Here is a 20,421-nt window from a genome sequence, read left to right as displayed (position 1 = left end):
ACGAACAAAATGTGTTTTGTGATAAGTATGGTTCTTATTATTAGAAACCTTATTCTGACAATTAGAACACTTAATTTAGCCTGGCTTATCCAAAGCGGACATTAGTGACATAACTATATTGAACACACATTTACACACACACACACACACACACACACACACATATATATATGTATGTATGTATGTTAGAGATGCGCGGTTTGCGGACACAACCGCGGAGTCCGCGGATTATCCGCGGATCGGGCGGATGAAATTAAAAAAAATAAGATTTTATCCGCTCGAGGGTCGGGTCGGGCGGATTAATTAGATTTTTTTTTTTTTTTTTTTTTTTTTTGCGGGGGGCAGTTAAACCAATTGGGAAATATATATACATAGTTAAATGTTGTTACCCACATACGAAAAACGAGCAGGCACCTGCTGCATATGCCACAACAGAAGAAAAAAAAAGAAAAGAGATGGACACTTTTACGGAGCGGAGAAGGCCCCCGACGCCTCGCCGGGGTCCGGGACCGAGGCCCCTTCCCCCGAGAGGGCCCCACCGGGAGCCGTAGCTGAGGCGATCCGCGAGAAGGGCCCGACGCACGTCCAGGGTCACTACCGCGCCCACCGCACCGACACCCCGCCTCGTCCGCTTTCGCCGCGGCCGGCGTCACGCGCAGCAGGTAAGCAGCTTACCTGCCCGCCACCCCCGTGGCCGGGGGCTCGTAACATGGGTCACTCCGCGCGCTCCGCCCGCGCAGCTTACCTGCTTGCCACCCCTGTTGCCGGGGGCGCGTAACAGGGGTCACTCAGTGCGCTCACGAAAGGGGTGGGGCTCACCCTGGTTGATATAGAGAGCAGGACGGTGGCCATGTAATTTCATTTAAGGTTTGTGATAAACCATCAAACTCATTCGTTAAAAGGACTCTATAGTAATATAAAGCAAATTTTTCTGGACATTATCATGCAAGAAAAGTTTATTTTTGGGATCGCGATCACCGCGTAATGATTTTTAAAGGTTGCATTACATTATTAACTGTCCCATGTGATCAGCCAGTGCGATTGGAAGTCCATGCTCAATTATTGCCTCCGTAAATAAAACTTCGGCATTCATCACATCCAAAGAATCTGTTTGGGCGACGAAAAACGTTGAAAGTTTTCCACTTGTATCGCTAGCAACGGCATTAGACTTGTGTTTTTTTGTCCCAACGTGGTCTTTTACATCGCTAATTCCTCCGTGTCCGATCGAAAAATCTTGTCTGGACAAGGTGCAATTCGCGTAGTTTTCACCCTTTTTTTTTTTTTTTAATTAACATTAGATATATAACAACGGGCGGATGGCGGGCGGATGCAGTTCTGATCTAACGTTACATCGGGTGGATGGCGGATGGTTGACGACTTTCTGACGCGGTTGCGGATGAGATAAATTGCCTATCCGCGCATCTCTAATGTATGTATGTATATATATATATATATATATATATATATATATATATATATATATATATATATATATAATATAGTATCAGTCTACCCCAGGGCAGCTGTGGCTACAAATGTAGCTTACCACCACCAGGTGTGAATGAATGATGGGTTCCCACTTCTCTGTGAGCGCTTTGGGTATCTAATAATAGAAAAGTGCGATATAAAATCTAATCCATTATTAGTATTATATATATATATATATATATATATGTATGTATGTGTGTATATATATATATGTATGTTTATATATATGTATATGTGTGTTATGTATATATATATATATATGTGTATATACAGGTAAAAGCCAGTAAATTAGAATATTTTGAAAAACTTGATTTATTTCAGTAATTGCATTCAAAAGGTGTAACTTGTACATTATATTTATTCATTGCACACAGACTGATGCATTCAAATGTTTATTTCATTTAATTTTGATGATTTGAAGTGGCAACAAATGAAAATCCAAAATTCCGTGTGTCACAAAAATAGAATATTACTTAAGGCTAATACAAAAAAGGGATTTTAGAAATGTTGGCCAACTGAAAAGTATGAAAATGAAAAATATGAGCATGTACAATACTCAATACTTGGTTGGAGCTCCTTTTGCCTCAATTACTGCGTTAATGCGGCGTGGCATGGAGTCGATGAGTTTCTGGCACTGCTCAGGTGTTATGAGAGCCCAGGTTGCTCTGATAGTGGCCTTCAACTCTTCTGCGTTTTTGGGTCTGGCATTCTGCATCTTCCTTTTCACAATACCCCACAGATTTTCTATGGGGCTAAGGTCAGGGGAGTTGGCGGGCCAATTTAGAACAGAAATACCATGGTCCGTAAACCAGGCACGGGTAGATTTTGCGCTGTGTGCAGGCGCCAAGTCCTGTTGGAACTTGAAATCTCCATCTCCATAGAGCAGGTCAGCAGCAGGAAGCATGAAGTGCTCTAAAACTTGCTGGTAGACGGCTGCGTTGACCCTGGATCTCAGGAAACAGAGTGGACCGACACCAGCAGATGACATGGCACCCCAAACCATCACCCAACCATGCAAATTTTGCATTTCCTTTGGAAATCGAGGTCCCAGAGTCTGGAGGAAGACAGGACAGGCACAGGATCCACGTTGCCTGAAGTCTAGTGTAAAGTTTCCACCATCAGTGATGGTTTGGGGTGCCATGTCATCTGCTGGTGTCGGTCCACTCTGTTTCCTGAGATCCAGGGTCAACGCAGCCGTCTACCAGCAAGTTTTAGAGCACTTCATGCTTCCTGCTGCTGACCTGCTCTATGGAGATGGAGATTTCAAGTTCCAACAGGACTTGGCGCCTGCACACAGCGCAAAATCTACCCGTGCCTGGTTTACGGACCATGGTATTTCTGTTCTAAATTGGCCCGCCAACTCCCCTGACCTTAGCCCCATAGAAAATCTGTGGGGTATTGTGAAAAGGAAGATGCAGAATGCCAGACCCAAAAACGCAGAAGAGTTGAAGGCCACTATCAGAGCAACCTGGGCTCTCATAACACCTGAGCAGTGCCAGAAACTCATCGACTCCATGCCACGCCGCATTAACGCAGTAATTGAGGCAAAAGGAGCTCCAACCAAGTATTGAGTATTGTACATGCTCATATTTGTCATTTTCATACTTTTCAGTTGGCCAACATTTCTAAAAATCCCTTTTTTGTATTAGCCTTAAGTAATATTCTAATTTTGTGACACACGGAATTTTGGATTTTCATTTGTTGCCACTTGAAATCATCAAAATTAAATGAAATAAACATTTGAATGCATCAGTCTGTGTGCAATGAATAAATATAATGTACAAGTTACACCTTTTGAATGCAATTACTGAAATAAATCAAGTTTTTCAAAATATTCTAATTTACTGGCTTTTACCTGTATATGTATATATATATATATATGTATGTATGTATGTACAGTTGCACATGTTTTCCAATTGGAAGTGTTTAATACTTTTTCCAAATTAGTAATGCTGTTTTTACTTCGATTGTTTTTTGGTTTTATTAAACCTTTTATTTTTATTTTATCCAAATGAATGTGTATGGATCCCCCAAAAATCATTTTCGTAATTAATAGGATTCAAATTAGGTTTATTTTTTCACTTTTTACCCGCACCTTTTATATTTATCCAATCATTTTGGTAGATTTTCTTTCATAAAAATGGGTAAGCACATTTTAATTTCATTTAAAACATTTTTTTAAAGTATTTTTTTATTTGATCTTTGCATTTTTATGATTACATTTTTTTTAAAACATATTTTTACTTTTATCACTTTTTTTATTAGGATTAACAAAAACAAACGTCAAGGGTTTCTGCATTTTAAAGAAAATACATGTAGTGTAGAAACTTACCTTGTATAGTGCCCAGTGAGATATATTGGTGGTTGTCTACAATTTGGTGTTCCTAATATCATGTCCATCAGGAATGAAAAGGAAAGCAGACACTTCATTGTTTCCTCCTCCCTTCTCTAACTTTATTGAATGAAATATAGACATGTTTCTGCATCGTTACTATTAACAGCTTGGACATATAAAAGACAGTTAAAACCATGCTTAGATGAATATTAGAGTTGAACGCCTGTCGGAAGGAGATGAGTTCTAACAGGACAAGGACATACATCATCTGTACAAATGTTAACAAGCTCCACGGTTAAAGTGTTACAAAAAGCTGAACGTTGCTGAGATCCACTAAGTTAATACACTTTGATTTATTTGGTACAAAAATCAAGTAGTGATGCAGCCATTGATTATTATCTTGGTAAAAATGTGTGTTTTGATGAAAAAAATAGCATAAAGACCTGTTAACGCACTACCATCTAAAGCCATCGGAGGGCGCTATTTTACAGAATGAAGCCTCAATGATATGATAGCATTTTATGTTATTACAAGAAATAATTAGTCGTTTCACAGTAAATTAGACAGCTTATGTGTTTCTTATATACATTAAAAAGGAAAGAGAGGACCCCCCCAAAAACGCTGTAATTTGGATGTTTTGCAGTCCGGGGAACAGTTTGTATGATGGCTGCTACAAGACCCTTCAAAGGCGCTCTTGCACAAAATTTGCTTTGGTAATCTCATGTTGTTCTCGTTGTCTGAATTTTCTATTTGAAAGAAAACCCCCAAAAAATTGGGCTCGAAATGAAAAAATAAAAGGCTATTGAAAGAATATTGGCGATATAAATACAATATACAAGAGAATAATCCTCCATCTGTTTACCTGCTGAGATACTCTCGCACCTGCACACACACTCACACACACACACACACACACATGCGCAGGTAAACACTAGTCCAGGTGGGTGATGCTTGCATCATGCCAGCAATAGAAGGGGTCACTGAGACTGCTGGTTGCTGGGTGGATGTGGGGATGGATGGATGAAATGCATGGATGGATGAGAGGATTACACAGTCTCTCTCTCACGGCAGGAAGGAGTGGAGCCCAGTCTCAGCGTCTCAGTGTCTGCTAGCACCGAGCATCCTCTCTTCCTCCTCACTCTCCTCTCGTCTCCCAGGCAACGGTTCACATCATCTGGGCGCAGAGGACAACATGCATCACCAAAATGTTCATAGCGATTTAGATAACATCTGTTAATTGTCTTCTGTCAAATGTTTGGAGACAAGCTCTTCCTAAAAAGTATGCGACAATGTCTTTAGGGACGCTTTTACATACTTTTTAGCAGGAACGTGTCTCTAAACATTTGATTAGTACTGTATAGTCTCAAGTGATGTCAGTTTCAGATCATGTTAACCAATAGCAAATAAGCCACGCCCACTTTGGCCCTCCACCCAAAGCACTGATAAAGGAGATAACAGCACACTATAAAAAATGTCGCTCGTATAAAACTTGGCTTGTCCTCGGTATTTCCCAGCTGTAATTCACTTTACTTGAAAAGACATCTGGGGTGGAACATAATCAGTCTTTCAGCGCAAGTTCATCTCCCCCCGCAGCCCACTTGCACACCACTTCCCTTTAAGATCCCGGTCAACAAAGAATGAGGGGGTCCACAACTGCATTCCTACTTTGATATCAAAGGCTCCTTGGTAACTCAGCACCTGAACAAAAAGCTTTTTCATTTGGACCCCCCCCCCCACCCAATAAAAGTAGAGCCCATTGATGTCTAAAAAAAAGACAAGATTGTGTGATGAAGGAATCTGGAATTAAAAAGTCCTCACCTGCTCACGACACTGGCGTGATCTCTGTGGACACGGGCTCGATCTCCTTTACAGCCTCCTCAATCACCTCTATCACCTGCGCCATCACCTCTGCGCACTTTGCCGTCGTCGTAGTCTCCGCCTCCTCCGTCACCCTTTGGTTGTCTCCCTGCGCGTCCACGGGGCCTTTGGTGTTGAACTCCTCCACCGCCTCCTCATTGATGGACACTTCCTCCACCACCTGCGCAGAGTGCAGGACCACCTGCTTGGGGAGGTGCCTTTCTTTCTCCTCTGGTTCCTCTTCCTCTTTCACCAGTTTTAGTTTGTCATTGCTTTGTCGTTTCTCTGCGACTTCTTCCATGACGGTTTCTGCACTTACTTCTTCGGCTTTCTTCAAACCAACCTCTGGTTTCTTATCCACGGAGGTATCAAGGGTCTCTGCAACTTCTATTGGAATTGCTTCACATTCCGTGGCAACGAAAATTGGCTTCCGTGCTTTTTTTTCACAGGTGATAGGGACCGGCATGTCAGTGATGAGGGTCTCCATCTGGATTTCGATCTCCTTTTCCATAGTAGCGACTGCCTGGACTGGAGTTGGAGTGGAGGCTTTTGGGGTGCTTGGTTGTTCTGCAACTTTATCCATAGCATCCTGAATGACGGTCTGGGCAATGACCATACTTTGGGCCTCAATTTTACTGGTGTCCTCTGTCAGGGGCACGGTTTCCTCTTGGTTCGCACTTGGCGGGCTGATAAGGACAATGGACTCTTTGATGACACAAACTTCCTCACTTGCGGCTACGACTTCACTTTTAATTTGTTGCACCATGTCTATAGTCTCATTGTTGGTTTCCACACTCAGCTCAGTGACTTCTCCGTTCTGGGTGCAGACAGGAATTCCAACCACAGGTGTAACGGTACTGATAAGAGCGTCGTCAGTAGAGATGGTGGTCTCGATGACTTGTGGCTTCACAAGAGAGGTGATGATACCAACGTTTAGAGGCTCAGGTTCACAGCTTTCACTAGCTGTTTGATTGTTGGGGAATTCACTTTGAGGACTCTCAACAGGCTCAATCTCTGCGTTGTTCACTTGTTGGACTTGGGCATTCAATAGCGCATCTTGTGTAACAACAGCCTCCTCTGTTTTGAGAGAAGCTTCTTCAAGTGAGATATCTGTGCCAAGAGCATCGCTGACCACAGTAACACATTCCATGATAGGCAATGCCGGTTTCTCGAGTGCCACCTTGGCAATCTCCTTAGTTCCCAGGCCAGTGCAGATGGCCACAGCCTCGTCATGGCCGTGTGGCTCCAGGAGGGTGTTGGTCTTGGCGTCAGCATGCTCAATCGTTGGTTCAAATTCTGTTTTTTCTGAAGCAACTTCTATTGGTACATCTTCACTGATCACAGTTCTCTCAGGTGCAATTTCACTGATTTCAGCCTCAATACCTGAAATGACTTCCTCTGCATTTTCTGACGTGGGTCCTTGAGGATCATGGGCAGTTTCTGAGGGAGGAATCTTTGCGACTTCAGCTGTGGATAATCGCCGCCCTGTGGCTTTGGAGGGCAGTGTGGGTTGGTCCTCAGTGTCGTCGTCTGCAATATCAGTGTCAACCGACTTGGGCGTGGCAGCTTCCTCTGTGATGTCACTCAGCTGATCAGCATGTTCTACTGAAGCTGGGATCCACGAAGGGGCTCTCTCCTTGGAGGAGACTTGACATACAGTTGTGGCTTCCTCTGCTGGTTGCTCCTGGACTTCTTCTGGTTGTGTATCAAACTCTGAGAGAGGAACAACAGCTGGGGTGTCATCCTCGCACTCAGTGGAAGCTTGTTTTTCTACCTTCTTCTTCCTGAGACCAGGGAAAAGCTTCCTCAAAGAAAAGGATGACTCCTCATTTGGTGCATCACTTTCAGGCTCGACCTGCTCTGTACTCTGCTCTACCCTCTCCTCAACTTTAACCTTACTCTTTGGCATAACCATGCGTTTCAAAGTGTCCCAGGTAGACTCTCTCTCGGGGGGGCTGCTAAGTGGTTCTGGAGAGGAAGCAGCTTCATCTTCACTTTCAACATTTTCAGGGTTCTCCCCAGCTGTCTCAGTTTTGTCCTCCTTGTCCTCATCTACTGGAGCTGGTGCAGCACCCTCCTCATCAATCTTGGTTTCCTCATCATCAGAATCAGATGTCTTCCTGGTCCTCTTTTTGGGTCCACCCATACACATCAGTGCTTCCCAGGAAACAGAGGTGTCCATTTTCCTTTTGGGCTCCTCTGTGTTGCTGACCAGTTTCTCTGTGTTTTCCAACTTCAACTCTTCCTCTGAGAGTTTATCCTCTTTGACTTCTTCCTCCACGCTCTTATCGGCCAGTGGAGCACTTTCAGAAGAAGACAATGTTGCAGATTTAGCTGCTTTGTCACTTGTGGCCTCATCATCACTCTCAGAAGGTCTTTTAACACGCTTCTTGGGTGTCACTAGTTTTTTGAAGGATGACCAGGCGATGATGCCCTCCTTTTTCTTCTCTCCATCTGAAGCTACTTCACCTTCTGATTCTTTGGTGGACTCAGCCTGGGCAGCCTCTGTTTCAATAGCATATTCTCCTGATTCCTCTGGTGTTGATGGTCCACTGTCGGCTTTAGCTGCAGACTCTGTAGACTCAGAGGAGGACTGAAGTTTCTCAGTTCCCTGATCTCCAGACTCAGTCACCTTGGCCTCAGTATCTTTCTTGCTCTTCTGTTTCTTAGTGGAGAGTTTTTTCAAGCCAGCGCCAGCAAAAAGCTTTTTCAGTGGGCTTCCGTGGGGCTTTACTTTCTCCTGTGAAGTCTGGAGCTCAGAGTCAGAGGTTACCTCTGTTGAAGCTTTTTCCTCTTCTGGCTTTGTCTCGTCAGAACATACGGAAGGGCTTTCAGCTGTGACTTCAGGCTCTGGTTTAGCCTCTTCAGTTGTTGAGGTGGCCTCTTCCTTGGGGATTTCCTCCTCTGGAGTTGTTGGTGTTTCCTTGTTGGTTTCTTGCTCCTTCTCTCCCTTCTCTTCCTTATCGTCAGCAGTGGTTTCCTCACTTTTAACAGCATCTTCTTCTCCAGCAACCTCCTTGTCTTCTTCCTCTTTTGTTTTCTTAATGCTCGACTTCTTTCGCAGATTAGAGAAGAGGCCTGTGCTGAAGAGCTTCCTGAAAGGGGAAACGGTGGCCTCCTGGGCAGGACTGGCATCACCTTCTTTCAAAGCTTCTTCCTCTTTGACTGCTTCATCTGTCATTTCTGCAGTCTCTGCAGGACCATCTGGTGTTTCTGCATTGTCGGTATCTTTAGTCACTTCAGCCTCAGTGGTGGGTACCTCAATGTTGCCCTCTTTTTCATCCGCTTCAGCAGCCTCCACCTTCGCAGGTTCATCGATCCCATTGACCTCATCGCTATCCTTATCTCTCACATTCAGCAGCTTCACAGAGTCTTTTTCCTCGCTCTTGTCCTTCTTCAGGGTGAACTTGAACCCCACGAAGCGGAACATCTTCTTGAAGCCCACCTCGCTGGTCTCGTTGGGTTTTTCCTCTGCCGCCTTCTCCTCGATGGGAGTGATGTCATTGGCGTTGGGAGACTCCTTCTCCACTTTTTCGCCATTCACTTGAGGAGCCTGCTCGTCTGTAATGGTCTCCATAGTCTCGGGAGCGTCCTCCTTCTGAGCCACGGACACACCATCAGGCTGGCCAACTAAAATGAAGAAAACAGGGACTTGTCTAAACAAATTTAAATAGAAAAAGAAAGAACACTGCAGAGCGGTAAATGGTGCACTTATTATGGTTGTAATTTGGTACAGTCTATGGTTTGTTTTTTTCTTTTGCTAGCGCCCACAACAGTCTGTAAAACAACACCTGATACTCTGGGACTCACAAGTGTAATTTGTAGATATCATGTTACCCGATTACATGCATTCACACCCTCTGTAAAGCATCACTGTGGGAACGATTGTGTTCTTTTTCTTTGAACATTCACAAGCAAAGCTCCAATTATTTCAAGTGTGGCATGAGTACTACTAATGGTATTGAAAGCTAAACTGTGATGACCCACTAGTTTAAAATACACAAAAAGTGCATTCCAGAAAATGAGAAAAACAAAGCCTTTCCCCAACTCCTGTTTGTAAATCTTTGTATCCCACAAAAAACGCAGCCACAACGTGTTCACATCTTAAATTACAGACTCACTACATACTTCAGATATTTGAGTGTTAAAATAGAAACATTGTTTTGAAGGTTTGGAGTAAACGATGTCAAAACAACTTTCAATTCAGACAATTCTCACATTGATTTTACAGAAAAGACACTCCCAAAATACTTTAAAAAGGCTTTAAGCTACTAGGGAATGTGAGCAATGATATTCCTTCTTACTTTTAGGGCCAACGGGGACCTTAAGAATGGCTACTTCTCCTTTAGTTTAAATGTATTTGAAATATCTAAAACCAGCCAGGTTTTCCCACCCCCATTCTTGAATGTGTGTACAATCCCCTTGACCCAAATTCAAATTCCACCACATTGGAATAGATGGGGAGGGCCCCCCCTCCAAGGCACAACACAATAGCCCTCTAACCCTTGCTGGCCTCTGGATATAAAGCGACGGGGGAAGTGGTGGTCACAAACCATTGCTGTTATCAAGACTAAATCAAACAAGAGTCAGCATATTTACTAAATAAAGTCACGCCCGGGCGGCCTATGACAGCCAGTGTCGCGTGGACATGGGGTCTCTCCCACACAGGTGTCGTTTACAGACTTGTTTTCTTGCTCACAATACCGACTAACCACAACCTCCTTTAGTATTAAGGTGTAAAGTTTGGGGCGGACTGCCGGATGAGGCCATGTGTATCTGCACGGATCATAAAGCAGGAACCATGTGGATTTAACACACTACTGGCATCTCTCTCGTCTTTTTGATGTCTTGGTTTTTGTTTTGTCCCAACTGTGAACGTCCCTGGACTGATTTGATTTCGGGGAGGGGGAGCTGAGAGTAGTGGTTTTAAATAACGACTGTACCACAAAGAATGTTGCTGGGGTGAGGCTGCAGGGGGTGAGTGTGGGCGGAAAAGTGGATAGACAGGATTTTATTCTCGTGGGGATGACTCTCCTGCACCTAAAAACTTTTGTTAGGGGCCCAAATAAAAGCGTGTATCTACACATTTAGAGTTTTGTTTTTATGATTTGTGTTAGCCAGCAATGACATTATTCTTAATATCTTAAGAAATGTTAGTTTAAATGAGATTTTGGATGGTAAGATGACACTTTGTTTACAAACGTTTACTAAATGTATGCAAATCCTTCTTAGTATAGCTAGTCTGGAGCAGCAGCAGCTCTGTAAACAAAAGAAGTCAATCCAGAAAAAAAGAGGCCAACCCCCTTCCAAAAAAAACCTGACAAAAGACTGCACCCCCTCTCTTTATCTAAGGTCAGGGTTACCAGAAACCTCCCAACTCCAGACCCAAAGTTGCTCTAATATATCAAGCTATTACAACATAAAATGTGCATCAACTAATGATTAACAGGGAACATGGATTTGAATCTAAGGCTGCAGTCTGAGGGCTTAAAGCAGTGTAGTCTCCATCTTTAATAAATCAAATGTTTTAAAAACAAACGACCACTTGTGGCACCCAAGGTGGGCATATATCAAGCAGCTGCATCTTCACCGTCATCAACATAAAGCAAGTCACGGTGTTTACTTAATTCCACAGCTCCCTTCCACTACGGCTTAAGTGGGCACAACCCCACTGGGAATTATGATTCCACTCTAATCTAATGAAATACTTCACATGACGAGACGACGGGGTGTGACATGAGCCGAGAGGCTTGGCAAATTGGTACCTTGCACATCTTTATTTATGATATTTGGCAATATTATACTTGCATGAGGAGGATGCTGTCAAGGGAATGCACAAAATGCACAGACAGGACAGTAACTAACACTCATCAGTTATTTTACTTTTTGTAAATGTAAAATCAATGTTCCATGCAAGAGTGACTTCACACACACATGCACACACACACACACACACACACACACACTACTATCCAACCACACCCTCAGGACAACAATGCCCGCAGCAATACTCACTGATGTATAAAGAAACCAGCACAATCAGCAGCACATAAGCACACACAACAAACTATTCAAAGGACAAAAAGCTCGATTTTGCGACATAAATAATTGTGTTTACCTGTTAGAGTAATTGTCCCCAGCATTTGTGAAAGTCCAAAAAAATTCTTTCTTCCTAACAAAAATTAAGAAAAAAAAAAAGTTTAAAAAAAAGGCACCACTTTATGTGATAATTTCTTTGTTTATAATAAACTCTAATGAGTTTTTGAAAAATGATTTCCCTTCCCTTTTTAGCTATGGATGGAAGTCCTGTGTTGGGTTCTTCTTGATGCGCTGCTCTGAGGTTATGTGTGCCTAGCGGCTCGCCTCGCACACATTTCAACAGACTGACACACATGTCATGTTTGGGACCACCCCTGCCTCCAGCCCAGCCCCAACCTCCTTTCTTCAGCTGTTCTGAATGGGGGCCCTCCCCTCCTCCTCCTCATCCTCCTCCACCTAAGCAGAGCACACCCAGCCCTCTCTCCTTTCCACATCCGCCATAGAATGGCCGCATCTCATCACGCGCTCGGGGAAGTGACCCAACTTCTACTATTGTATGCGATCACACTGCGTGGAAGCCACCGACCCCTCCCAACCCTCAGTCTCCTTTTCTGACCTTAATACCCATGCGTGACCTCGAAAGACAGACTGGCACAGATGGGCTAAAAAGTCGCTAAAAGTGGTTGAGCATAACACGCAACCTGCCGCACCCCCTCCCCTACACCGTATTCATCATGCCAATTTAACTAGAATGAGGACATTTGGTATATTTTTACTGAATGCAGGCTGTACATGGTGGGGTACATCTCGCACAAACTAGCAAAAAAGCATTGTAACATTGTAACTTATCCTACTCTGACTTTCACACCTGTTGCTGATGTAAATTACATCTAGCATACATGTAGTACATGTTGAAACGTCAAACAAAGCTTAAAGACTTATGGACAATTGAGCTAAGTGTTGCTTGTCCCCCTGCAAATATGTTTTGCTTGATAACGGCCATGTCACTCTAGAAAGAGGTTCCGCAGCCTCCGAAGCAGAACCTCCAGGTTCTGTAACAGCTTCTTCCCTCAGGCCGTAAGACTCTTGAACACATCATAATTAAATTATCCCCTCAACTCCCCCCAAAATGGATTAACTCGCTGGAATAAAAAAGACAATATAACATACATCCATAAACGTGGACGCATGTGAAAAAGTGCAATGTATTTATCTGTACAGTAATCTATTTATTTATCTATATATATTTATATATATTTATTTATTTTATATATATTATTTATATATTATTTATATATATTTATTTATTTATATATGCACCTTATTGCTTTTTTATCCTGCACTACCATGAGCTTATGCAACGAAATTTCGTTCTTATCTGTGCTGTAAAGTTCAAATTTGAATGACAATAAAAAGGAAGTCTAAGTCTAAGTCTAAGTCTCTAAGTTTTTACCCAAATTATACACAAAAGCTTGCTAGTCTTTAAAGAGTTGTATTAAAATGTGTTTGGTTTCGGTGAAACACCCCTAAGTTGTACCATAAAAAGTGGAAAAATAAAAATGAGTGTACAATTAGCAGCCATGTGGCATGTGTTCTACTAAGACTGCATGTACAATTGATAACAAGTGCAAAAGTGGCCAATGAGACACTCTAGTACTCTATATTTGTGATAATATATCCTCCAACGGTCCAACTTGGACTGTTTCGTTATGTTTTGGAATATGCAGCAGACCACAAACCACCTTTTTTGGGCAATAAAGAGGTGCGATCTAGACCAGGCCTGGGCAATTATTTTGACTCGAGGGGACCAAATTTAGAGAAAAAAAATGTGTCTTGGGCCAGTATATCTATTTTTGTTTTATTTTTTTTACTGAATGAGACACCCAGAATGTACATGAAAATAAAGAATGTGGGATTTACAATATTAACTATGAACAATAAAAAACTGAATATTGACAACATATGAACGTCACACCCCCTCTCCATCCACATATTTTACAATCAAGCGAAACGCACCAAAAATGCAACAAACACAGCAAAATATGAACACGAAGGGTAAAAAAAACCTCACCTACAGTCCGATATATCTGATGTATCACTAAGCTTTAGAACTTTGTTGTAAAAATCTCCTTCGGCGTCTGTCCCTGACACCCACATTTCAGGCTGGCCGCTCTGGAAACACTCTGTGGAAACGCTCCCCACCCACACTGCTCGTCTGAGCTGCTGTGACTTATTACCATAGTAACTAATTAGATTACCATTGTAACTAATTAGATTACCATAGTAACTAGTATATCATGCAAAAGTGCAGATTCCAACCATTGAAATACTTTGTATAGTTCAAGATTTACGGTCATCTGAAAACATCACTGCACATCATAATGGCAGCTACACTTTCCATCTTAAAGATCTAAAAAAAATATTTGGGAATTAAAAAGCATGCAGCCCTCGGGCCTTAATTTGCCCAGGTCTGTTCTAGACAACACAACACAAGGTGTGCTCTGGAAGGCGCAAGTGTGGGAATATGGTAAGAAAATGCATATTGGAATGAGTTTTTCATATAGGAGATATACTGTATTATAATAATATATTTCTAATTTGAAAAAAAACGAAAGAAAGACGCCAAAACTAATCAGTTGAATTTGTTTTAATCAGCCCCATAAGTCATCCAGTAGCTATACAATCGAACATTTTTTAAAATTTCTGACAGTCTAAATATGTTGACGCACACACGGATGGAGGATTCGCTCTCCACCGTCTTTCTTTGCAGCCTTTCTCACAGCCATTTGTGCGTAACTGTGCCAGTTTGCATGGACTTTTGAGACTAAATATTGACTACAAACAACAATTTCTGTCTTGATGAATCCCATTGTGAGTGTGAAACGATTATATTTGCTTCTCCTTCTCCCAATATTGTGGGTGTTCTGATGATCAGCATACATTCATGAAGACAGGCACGCTAAATGCAATGCACTCTCTATTTTGTTCATTTAAGAGATGCAATCCTTAATAGATCAACTTTGCGTGTGCTATCAGGTTTGCACATGTTTTAGTCCACACAATCCTTGAGTAAATCAGGCCCTTTCTGTGGGAGTAAACTGCCACCAAACATGAATTTAACTGTCGGGCTGCGAAATTGCTAACAATGCCCAAGACATAGTGAGTCGTCTAAAGCAGTGGTTCTCAAATGGGGGTACGCGTACCCCTGGGGGTACTTGAAGGTATGCCAAGGGGTACGTGAGATTTTTTTTAAATATTCTAAAAATAGCAACAATTCAAAAATCCTTTATAAATATAAATAAAAACCTATCTTTTTTTTCCCAAATAGTTCAAGAAAGACCACTACAAATGAGCAATATTTTGCACTGTTATACAATTTAATAAATCAGAAACTGATGACATAGGGTATTTTACTTCTTTATCTCTTTTTTTCAACCAAAAATGCTTTGCTCTGATTAGGGGGTACTTGAATTAAAGAAAAAATTCACAGGGGGTACATCACTGAAAAAAGGTTGAGAACCACTGGTCTAAAGGAGGAACAGGCTTTAATCATGCAATAGAGTCCATACTTTCAGGCACATCCACATAGGATTTTTCAAAACAAAATACAATCTTGTTTGCACGCTACGCCTGTATCGCCCCCAAATGGTATTTTTTGATAGTATATGTTTGGCAATTTGTGTCAGGGGAGTAATGCTGGTCACAATAAATTTACACTTTACTGGCGACGCATTATCAAACTCATATCTTGAGTGGCACACACACAAAAGCTACTTTCACTCCTGAAAAACAGTCGTTTTTTATGTCTCTCTTTAAAGACAGTCGTCTCCTTAGAGAGAAATGACAACCCCAACCAATCCAAAGGCCAAAAGGGTGTGGATGGAGGTGTAAATGCTAATAGAGCCTTCTCAATGGCTTAATAGAGACACATTTAATCAATCTTTTGTCCCAGGTGCTGGAGGTGAGGCGGGGGGCGTAGACAAGAAGGAATGCAGATAAATCCCCAGGTAAATACCGCGGTCGTCTGATCTGTAATCTTCGGCATTGTCACGAGAGGAATGTGCGAATTGCGAGCGCCGTGCTCCCAAACGGGTGATAACAACCGTAATCGAGTTCTGTCTGCAGTCATCTGGATACACGTCTACCTTCCGGAACTTCTTGACAAAAAAATCTTGCTGTCTATCCTACTGTAGCCCTTCCTGTGAGTGCACTGAGCTGAAATCGCGTCATGGACGGTGACACAGTCAATACGGCAGGTTCTATTCTACTACTAAGAGAAAGTCTTGTTGTTTTTATTTGGGTGAAGATTGAAATTTCTAATGTGTCACAGTGGAGCGACTCATGTATTGTGACACACCATTAAGAATTTCTGTCAATGCAGTGACACATTAGGTAAATGTGCCGCTCTCCATGACTGTACATTGTGCTAAGTGGCAGTGAGTCAGGCAGGAGGGAATGCAAAGTTTGGTGGGAGTTCATCAAACCCCCCCCCCCCCCCCCCCCCCCATCTTCCTTTTACGCCCTGACTTCCTTCACATGACTCACATAGCCGCATTCTTCCACTTCTATACATGCTGCCCCTCTTTAATTCACACACACAAACTGCTTCAGGCTATTTTGATGTGGGGGCCAAGAATCCAGTTGGCCGCAATGATTACCGTATTTTCCGCACTATAAGGCGCACCTAAAAACCACAACTTTTCTCAAAAGCTGACAGTGCGCCTTATAACCCGGTGCGCTTTATATATGGATAAATATTAAGATTCATTTTCATAAAGTTTAGGTCTCGCAACTACGGTAAACAGCCGCCATCTTTTTTCCCCGTAGAAGAAGCGCGCGGTGCATGCTGGGATATGTGACGTTTCATTTCCATTTGTGTGTTTATGTAAAGACCCCAAAATGGCTCCTATTAAGTGTGTTGTCTGTCTAATTATAAATAATGCAGACGAGGCGTGTTAACTGAGTTCTCAACGTTTACTCACAGCGTGCTCATAACCACATTCTAACTGCCAGCATACAACGCTTCTCAGGGCTACCGCGCATGCTCGTAACTATCGTTGCATGCTGGGTAGTGTAGTTGTTATATTTGCTAGCTCATAACAGCACATTGAGAGACACGCTTACGCGCTTAATTCAATACTCGCCGTCATTCCGGGTGGATTGACAAAAGACCTCCAGCCGCTAGATATTGGTGTCAACAGGGCATTCGAAGCTAGACTGCTAACTGCGTGGGAACAATGGATGACAGAAGGCGAACACACCTTCACTAAGACGAGGAGGCAGCGCCAGACGACGCCAACATCTGCCAGTGGATCGTAAATTTGCCCAACTTTTCACTTCGGACACCGAAGACGAAGGATTTACGAATGAAGAATAACTTCAGAAAGTGAGCGCTATGTTTATTTTGTGTGTTGTGACATTAACGTTCGAGCAACATTATGTTGCTATTGCTCTGCACTATTTTGAATTTTACTATGTTTGTGATTGCACATTTGCGTACATTTTGGGAGTGAACAGAGTTGTTAGAACGCTGGTTTTTAATATATTATTAAAGTTTGACTGACCTATCTGACTGTTTTTTTGACATTCCCTTTAGCGCAGCGTAGGCGCGGCTTATTGGTGGACAAAGTTATGAAATATGCCATTCATTGAAGGTGCGGCTAATAATCCGGTGCGCCTTATAGTGCGGAAAATACGGTACGTAGGATTCAATAGAAAAAGTAACACAAGAATGGGCAGAAAAGTCTATTTTCCAGTTAACATGAGACAGTATGTACAACCTAACCCTAACTAAATTATCAAAACGCAATAGATAATTTAGAAGAGAGAATTTAATAAGATGTTGTACAAAAAGTACAGTTTTTTCCGGACCATAGGGCGCATCAGATTATAAGGCGCACTGCCGATGAGCGGGTCTAGTCAGGGCTATTTTCATCCAAATGCGCACCGGATTATAGGGCGCATTAAAGGAGTCATATTATGATATTTTTTTCTAAATGTAAAACACTTCCTTGTGGTCTACATAACATGTAATGGTGGTTCTTTTGGTCAAAATGTTGCATAGATTATGTTTTACAGATCATCTTCAAGCAGCTTTCTGACAGTCGCTTCGACAGCGTCTTCTCCCCGTCATCTTTGTTGTAGCGGTGTAGCGTGCAAGGACGGGAGTGGAAGAAGTGTCAAAAGATGGAGCTAACTGTTTTAATGACATTCAGACTTTACTTCAATCAATAATGGAGCAGCATCTCCTCATCCGCCGGAAATGTGTCCCGTGAAAAACCGTCTTACCGGAACTCTCTGATAACTAAAGTTCCTTGGGTGAATAATGTAAACTTACTACACCGGTATGTTTTAGCGCTTTCATGGCGAGTTTACTGACAGATATAAGTAAGAACTTTACACTACATTGTATTAGAAATGGCAACAGCGGAGGATGAATGTCCCATAACAAGAAGATAGAGAAAAAGAAGAAGCTTATTGACGGCGTTGCCACAGACTACAAAGGCTGACGCACGCAAATTTTCAGGACTTATGCAGATCCCAAATACAGATCAGCAGGTACCAGAAGGTAAGAAAAGTTGCTTTTGCATAATATTGCAAAACAAAACGCCAGATAATATGTCTCGAATGTTGAAGCACAGTACAAATCCTCAAGTGGTGCGGCTTCATAGCTTACCAAAGTCGTACTAAAACATTATGATAGACTTTTGAGCGCCGTGTGTAATGTTCTATATTTTCAATGGGACATATAAAATGTTGGTGTTGTTTAACTGAGTCATATTGCAGTCTACACATATATATTATGTGTGACTGCCATCATATTGCAATCTACACGTATCTCTTATGTGTGACTGCCATCTACTGGTTGCACTTATCATTTCACCATGTACCAAATAAAATAGCTTCGAGATCCGTAAGCACAACCAAAATTATTCCGTAAATTAGGCGCACTGTCGAGCTTTGAGACAATGAAAGGATTTTAAGTGCGGCTTATATTCCGAAAAATACGGCAATCACAAGATTTCATAAGATAATGACTATTTTACATAGTACTTAAAAAAGTGTAATTGATTTCTTATCATCCCTAAATATTGGGAATACTACAGCCTTGTTAAAGCACCATTCATTTTGATTCTAGCTGAGCTTTACAAAATGTAAATAAGGTGGTACCTCGCGATACGAGTGCCTAGTCAGTGGCCTAGTGGTTAGAGTGTCCGCCCTGAGATCGGTAGGTTGCGAGTACAAACCCCGGCCGAGTCATACCAAAGACTATAAAAATGGGACCCATTACCTCCCTGCTTGGCACTCAGCATCAAGGGTTGGAATTGGGGGTTAAATCACCAAAATGATTCCCGGGCGCGGCCACCTCTGCTGCCCACTGCTCCCCTCACCTCCCAGGGGGTGATCAAGGGTCAAATGCAGAGAATAATTTCGCCACACCTAGTGTGTGTGTGACAATCATTGGTACTTTAACTTTTAACTTTAAGCTTGCATTTTTTTTCAGGATACGCGCTACTCCTAGACTAATTCTTATGCTTTAGGTTGTGAGCATAAACTCATGATGTTATCGTGTTAACTTTGACAGCTGTAGTACAAATATTAACACAACTTAACTTAAAGCTGCTTTCCAAGTTGTTTTTTACAAAAGTATTTCCAGAGATACCAAATACGTGAGGAGAGACTCCTTGTATTCACACAGGGGAGTGAATAAGACATTTAAATTATATAACGGGCCGCTGCAGCCTTAAATGTATTACACGTATGCCGTTTAAGAGAAGACAAAACTGAACTTTCAGCCTTTGTCTTGATGCCCTGGTGAAGTGAGAAGACGGCACCTTATTTGAAATGAAAATACATGCTAGAGTGCAGGAATTTCGAGGAGGGGTCTTGAATAGCTGGGCGGGGGCGGAGGGGGTGGGGGGGGGGGAGTAGGCCCTTTTTGTAACGGGGGCATGACATCATCACAGAGAACACAAGAAATGTCCTCCCATTCTTACTGAGAATTCCAAGAAGTTTCTCGGAAGAGGGCGAATTAAATGGCGGAAAAGGAAAACGACAAGTGTGTGAAATGGCTCAAACATCAGAGAGATGTTTCCGTTCAATAGTTCATTGCTATTTCCTTCACACGCTCCAGCACAGCTCCTTTTAATCCTTCTCTCCTTTCTCTAGTAGACTCTATCCTCGAGAGCCCATCTCCTCTTCAGTGTGTGTGTGTCCAACAATGTCAGACAGGAAGCACAATCGGGTCTTGACATCACAGTTTCCTCTTCCTTTGCACGTTTTCCTGGCGAACGCTCTAGAAGACTCAATGTTTACACACCGAGTCACGGTCTGTGAACATTGTGTGACGTCCTTCAGGGAGATCAAATCTGTGTTGGAGTTGTGACATCAAGCACGCATGCACGCAGAAAACTTCGGGTCACCGTTATCTTGCAGGAAACGTGCAATATTTCCTCCAGTTTGTGTGACAATTTAAATGCGGGGCTACTTTATGTTCAGAGGTAGGAGTGTACGGTATTTAGTCCGCCTTACCATCTGTTGTCTATGGCCTCACTTTTCGCCGCATTCCTGACATGTTTTCTTCGCAATATGTGCAGTTGTTCTTTGGCATCCTCCACTTCAGCTAACTTTAAAATACCGTATTTTCCGCACTATAAGCCGCACCTAAAAACCACAAATTTTCACAAAAGCTGACAGTGCGG

General features: G+C 42.4%; 1 protein-coding gene across 2 annotated transcripts in view; it reads right to left on the bottom strand.

The window, feature by feature from the left end:
- Positions 1–3,913: 3,913 nt before the first annotated feature.
- akap12b (A kinase (PRKA) anchor protein 12b) overlaps positions 3,914–20,421 on the bottom strand; it is a 93,435-nt gene continuing 76,927 nt past the window's right edge. Inside the window, exons 1-3 of one of the 2 annotated variants that reach the window (XM_061929540.2) lie at positions 11,799–12,015; positions 5,642–9,310; positions 3,914–4,997 (exon numbers count right to left, since the gene is read on the bottom strand). In XM_061929540.2, the coding sequence (XP_061785524.2) occupies positions 5,646–9,310; positions 11,799–11,823 (3,690 nt within the window). In that variant the 5' untranslated portion in view covers positions 11,824–12,015 and the 3' untranslated portion in view covers positions 3,914–4,997; positions 5,642–5,645. Of the gene's footprint in view, positions 4,998–5,641; positions 9,311–11,798; positions 12,016–20,421 lie in introns of those variants that run through there. The other variant, XM_061929539.2, reaches the window with a different exon arrangement.

The sequence above is a fragment of the Nerophis lumbriciformis genome, linkage group LG34, assembly GCF_033978685.3.
Source record: "Nerophis lumbriciformis linkage group LG34, RoL_Nlum_v2.1, whole genome shotgun sequence".
Taxonomy (NCBI): Eukaryota; Metazoa; Chordata; class Actinopteri; order Syngnathiformes; family Syngnathidae; genus Nerophis; species Nerophis lumbriciformis.
The sequence above is the reverse complement of the archived record's forward strand: the minus strand, read 5'-3'. Positions and strand labels throughout refer to the sequence as shown.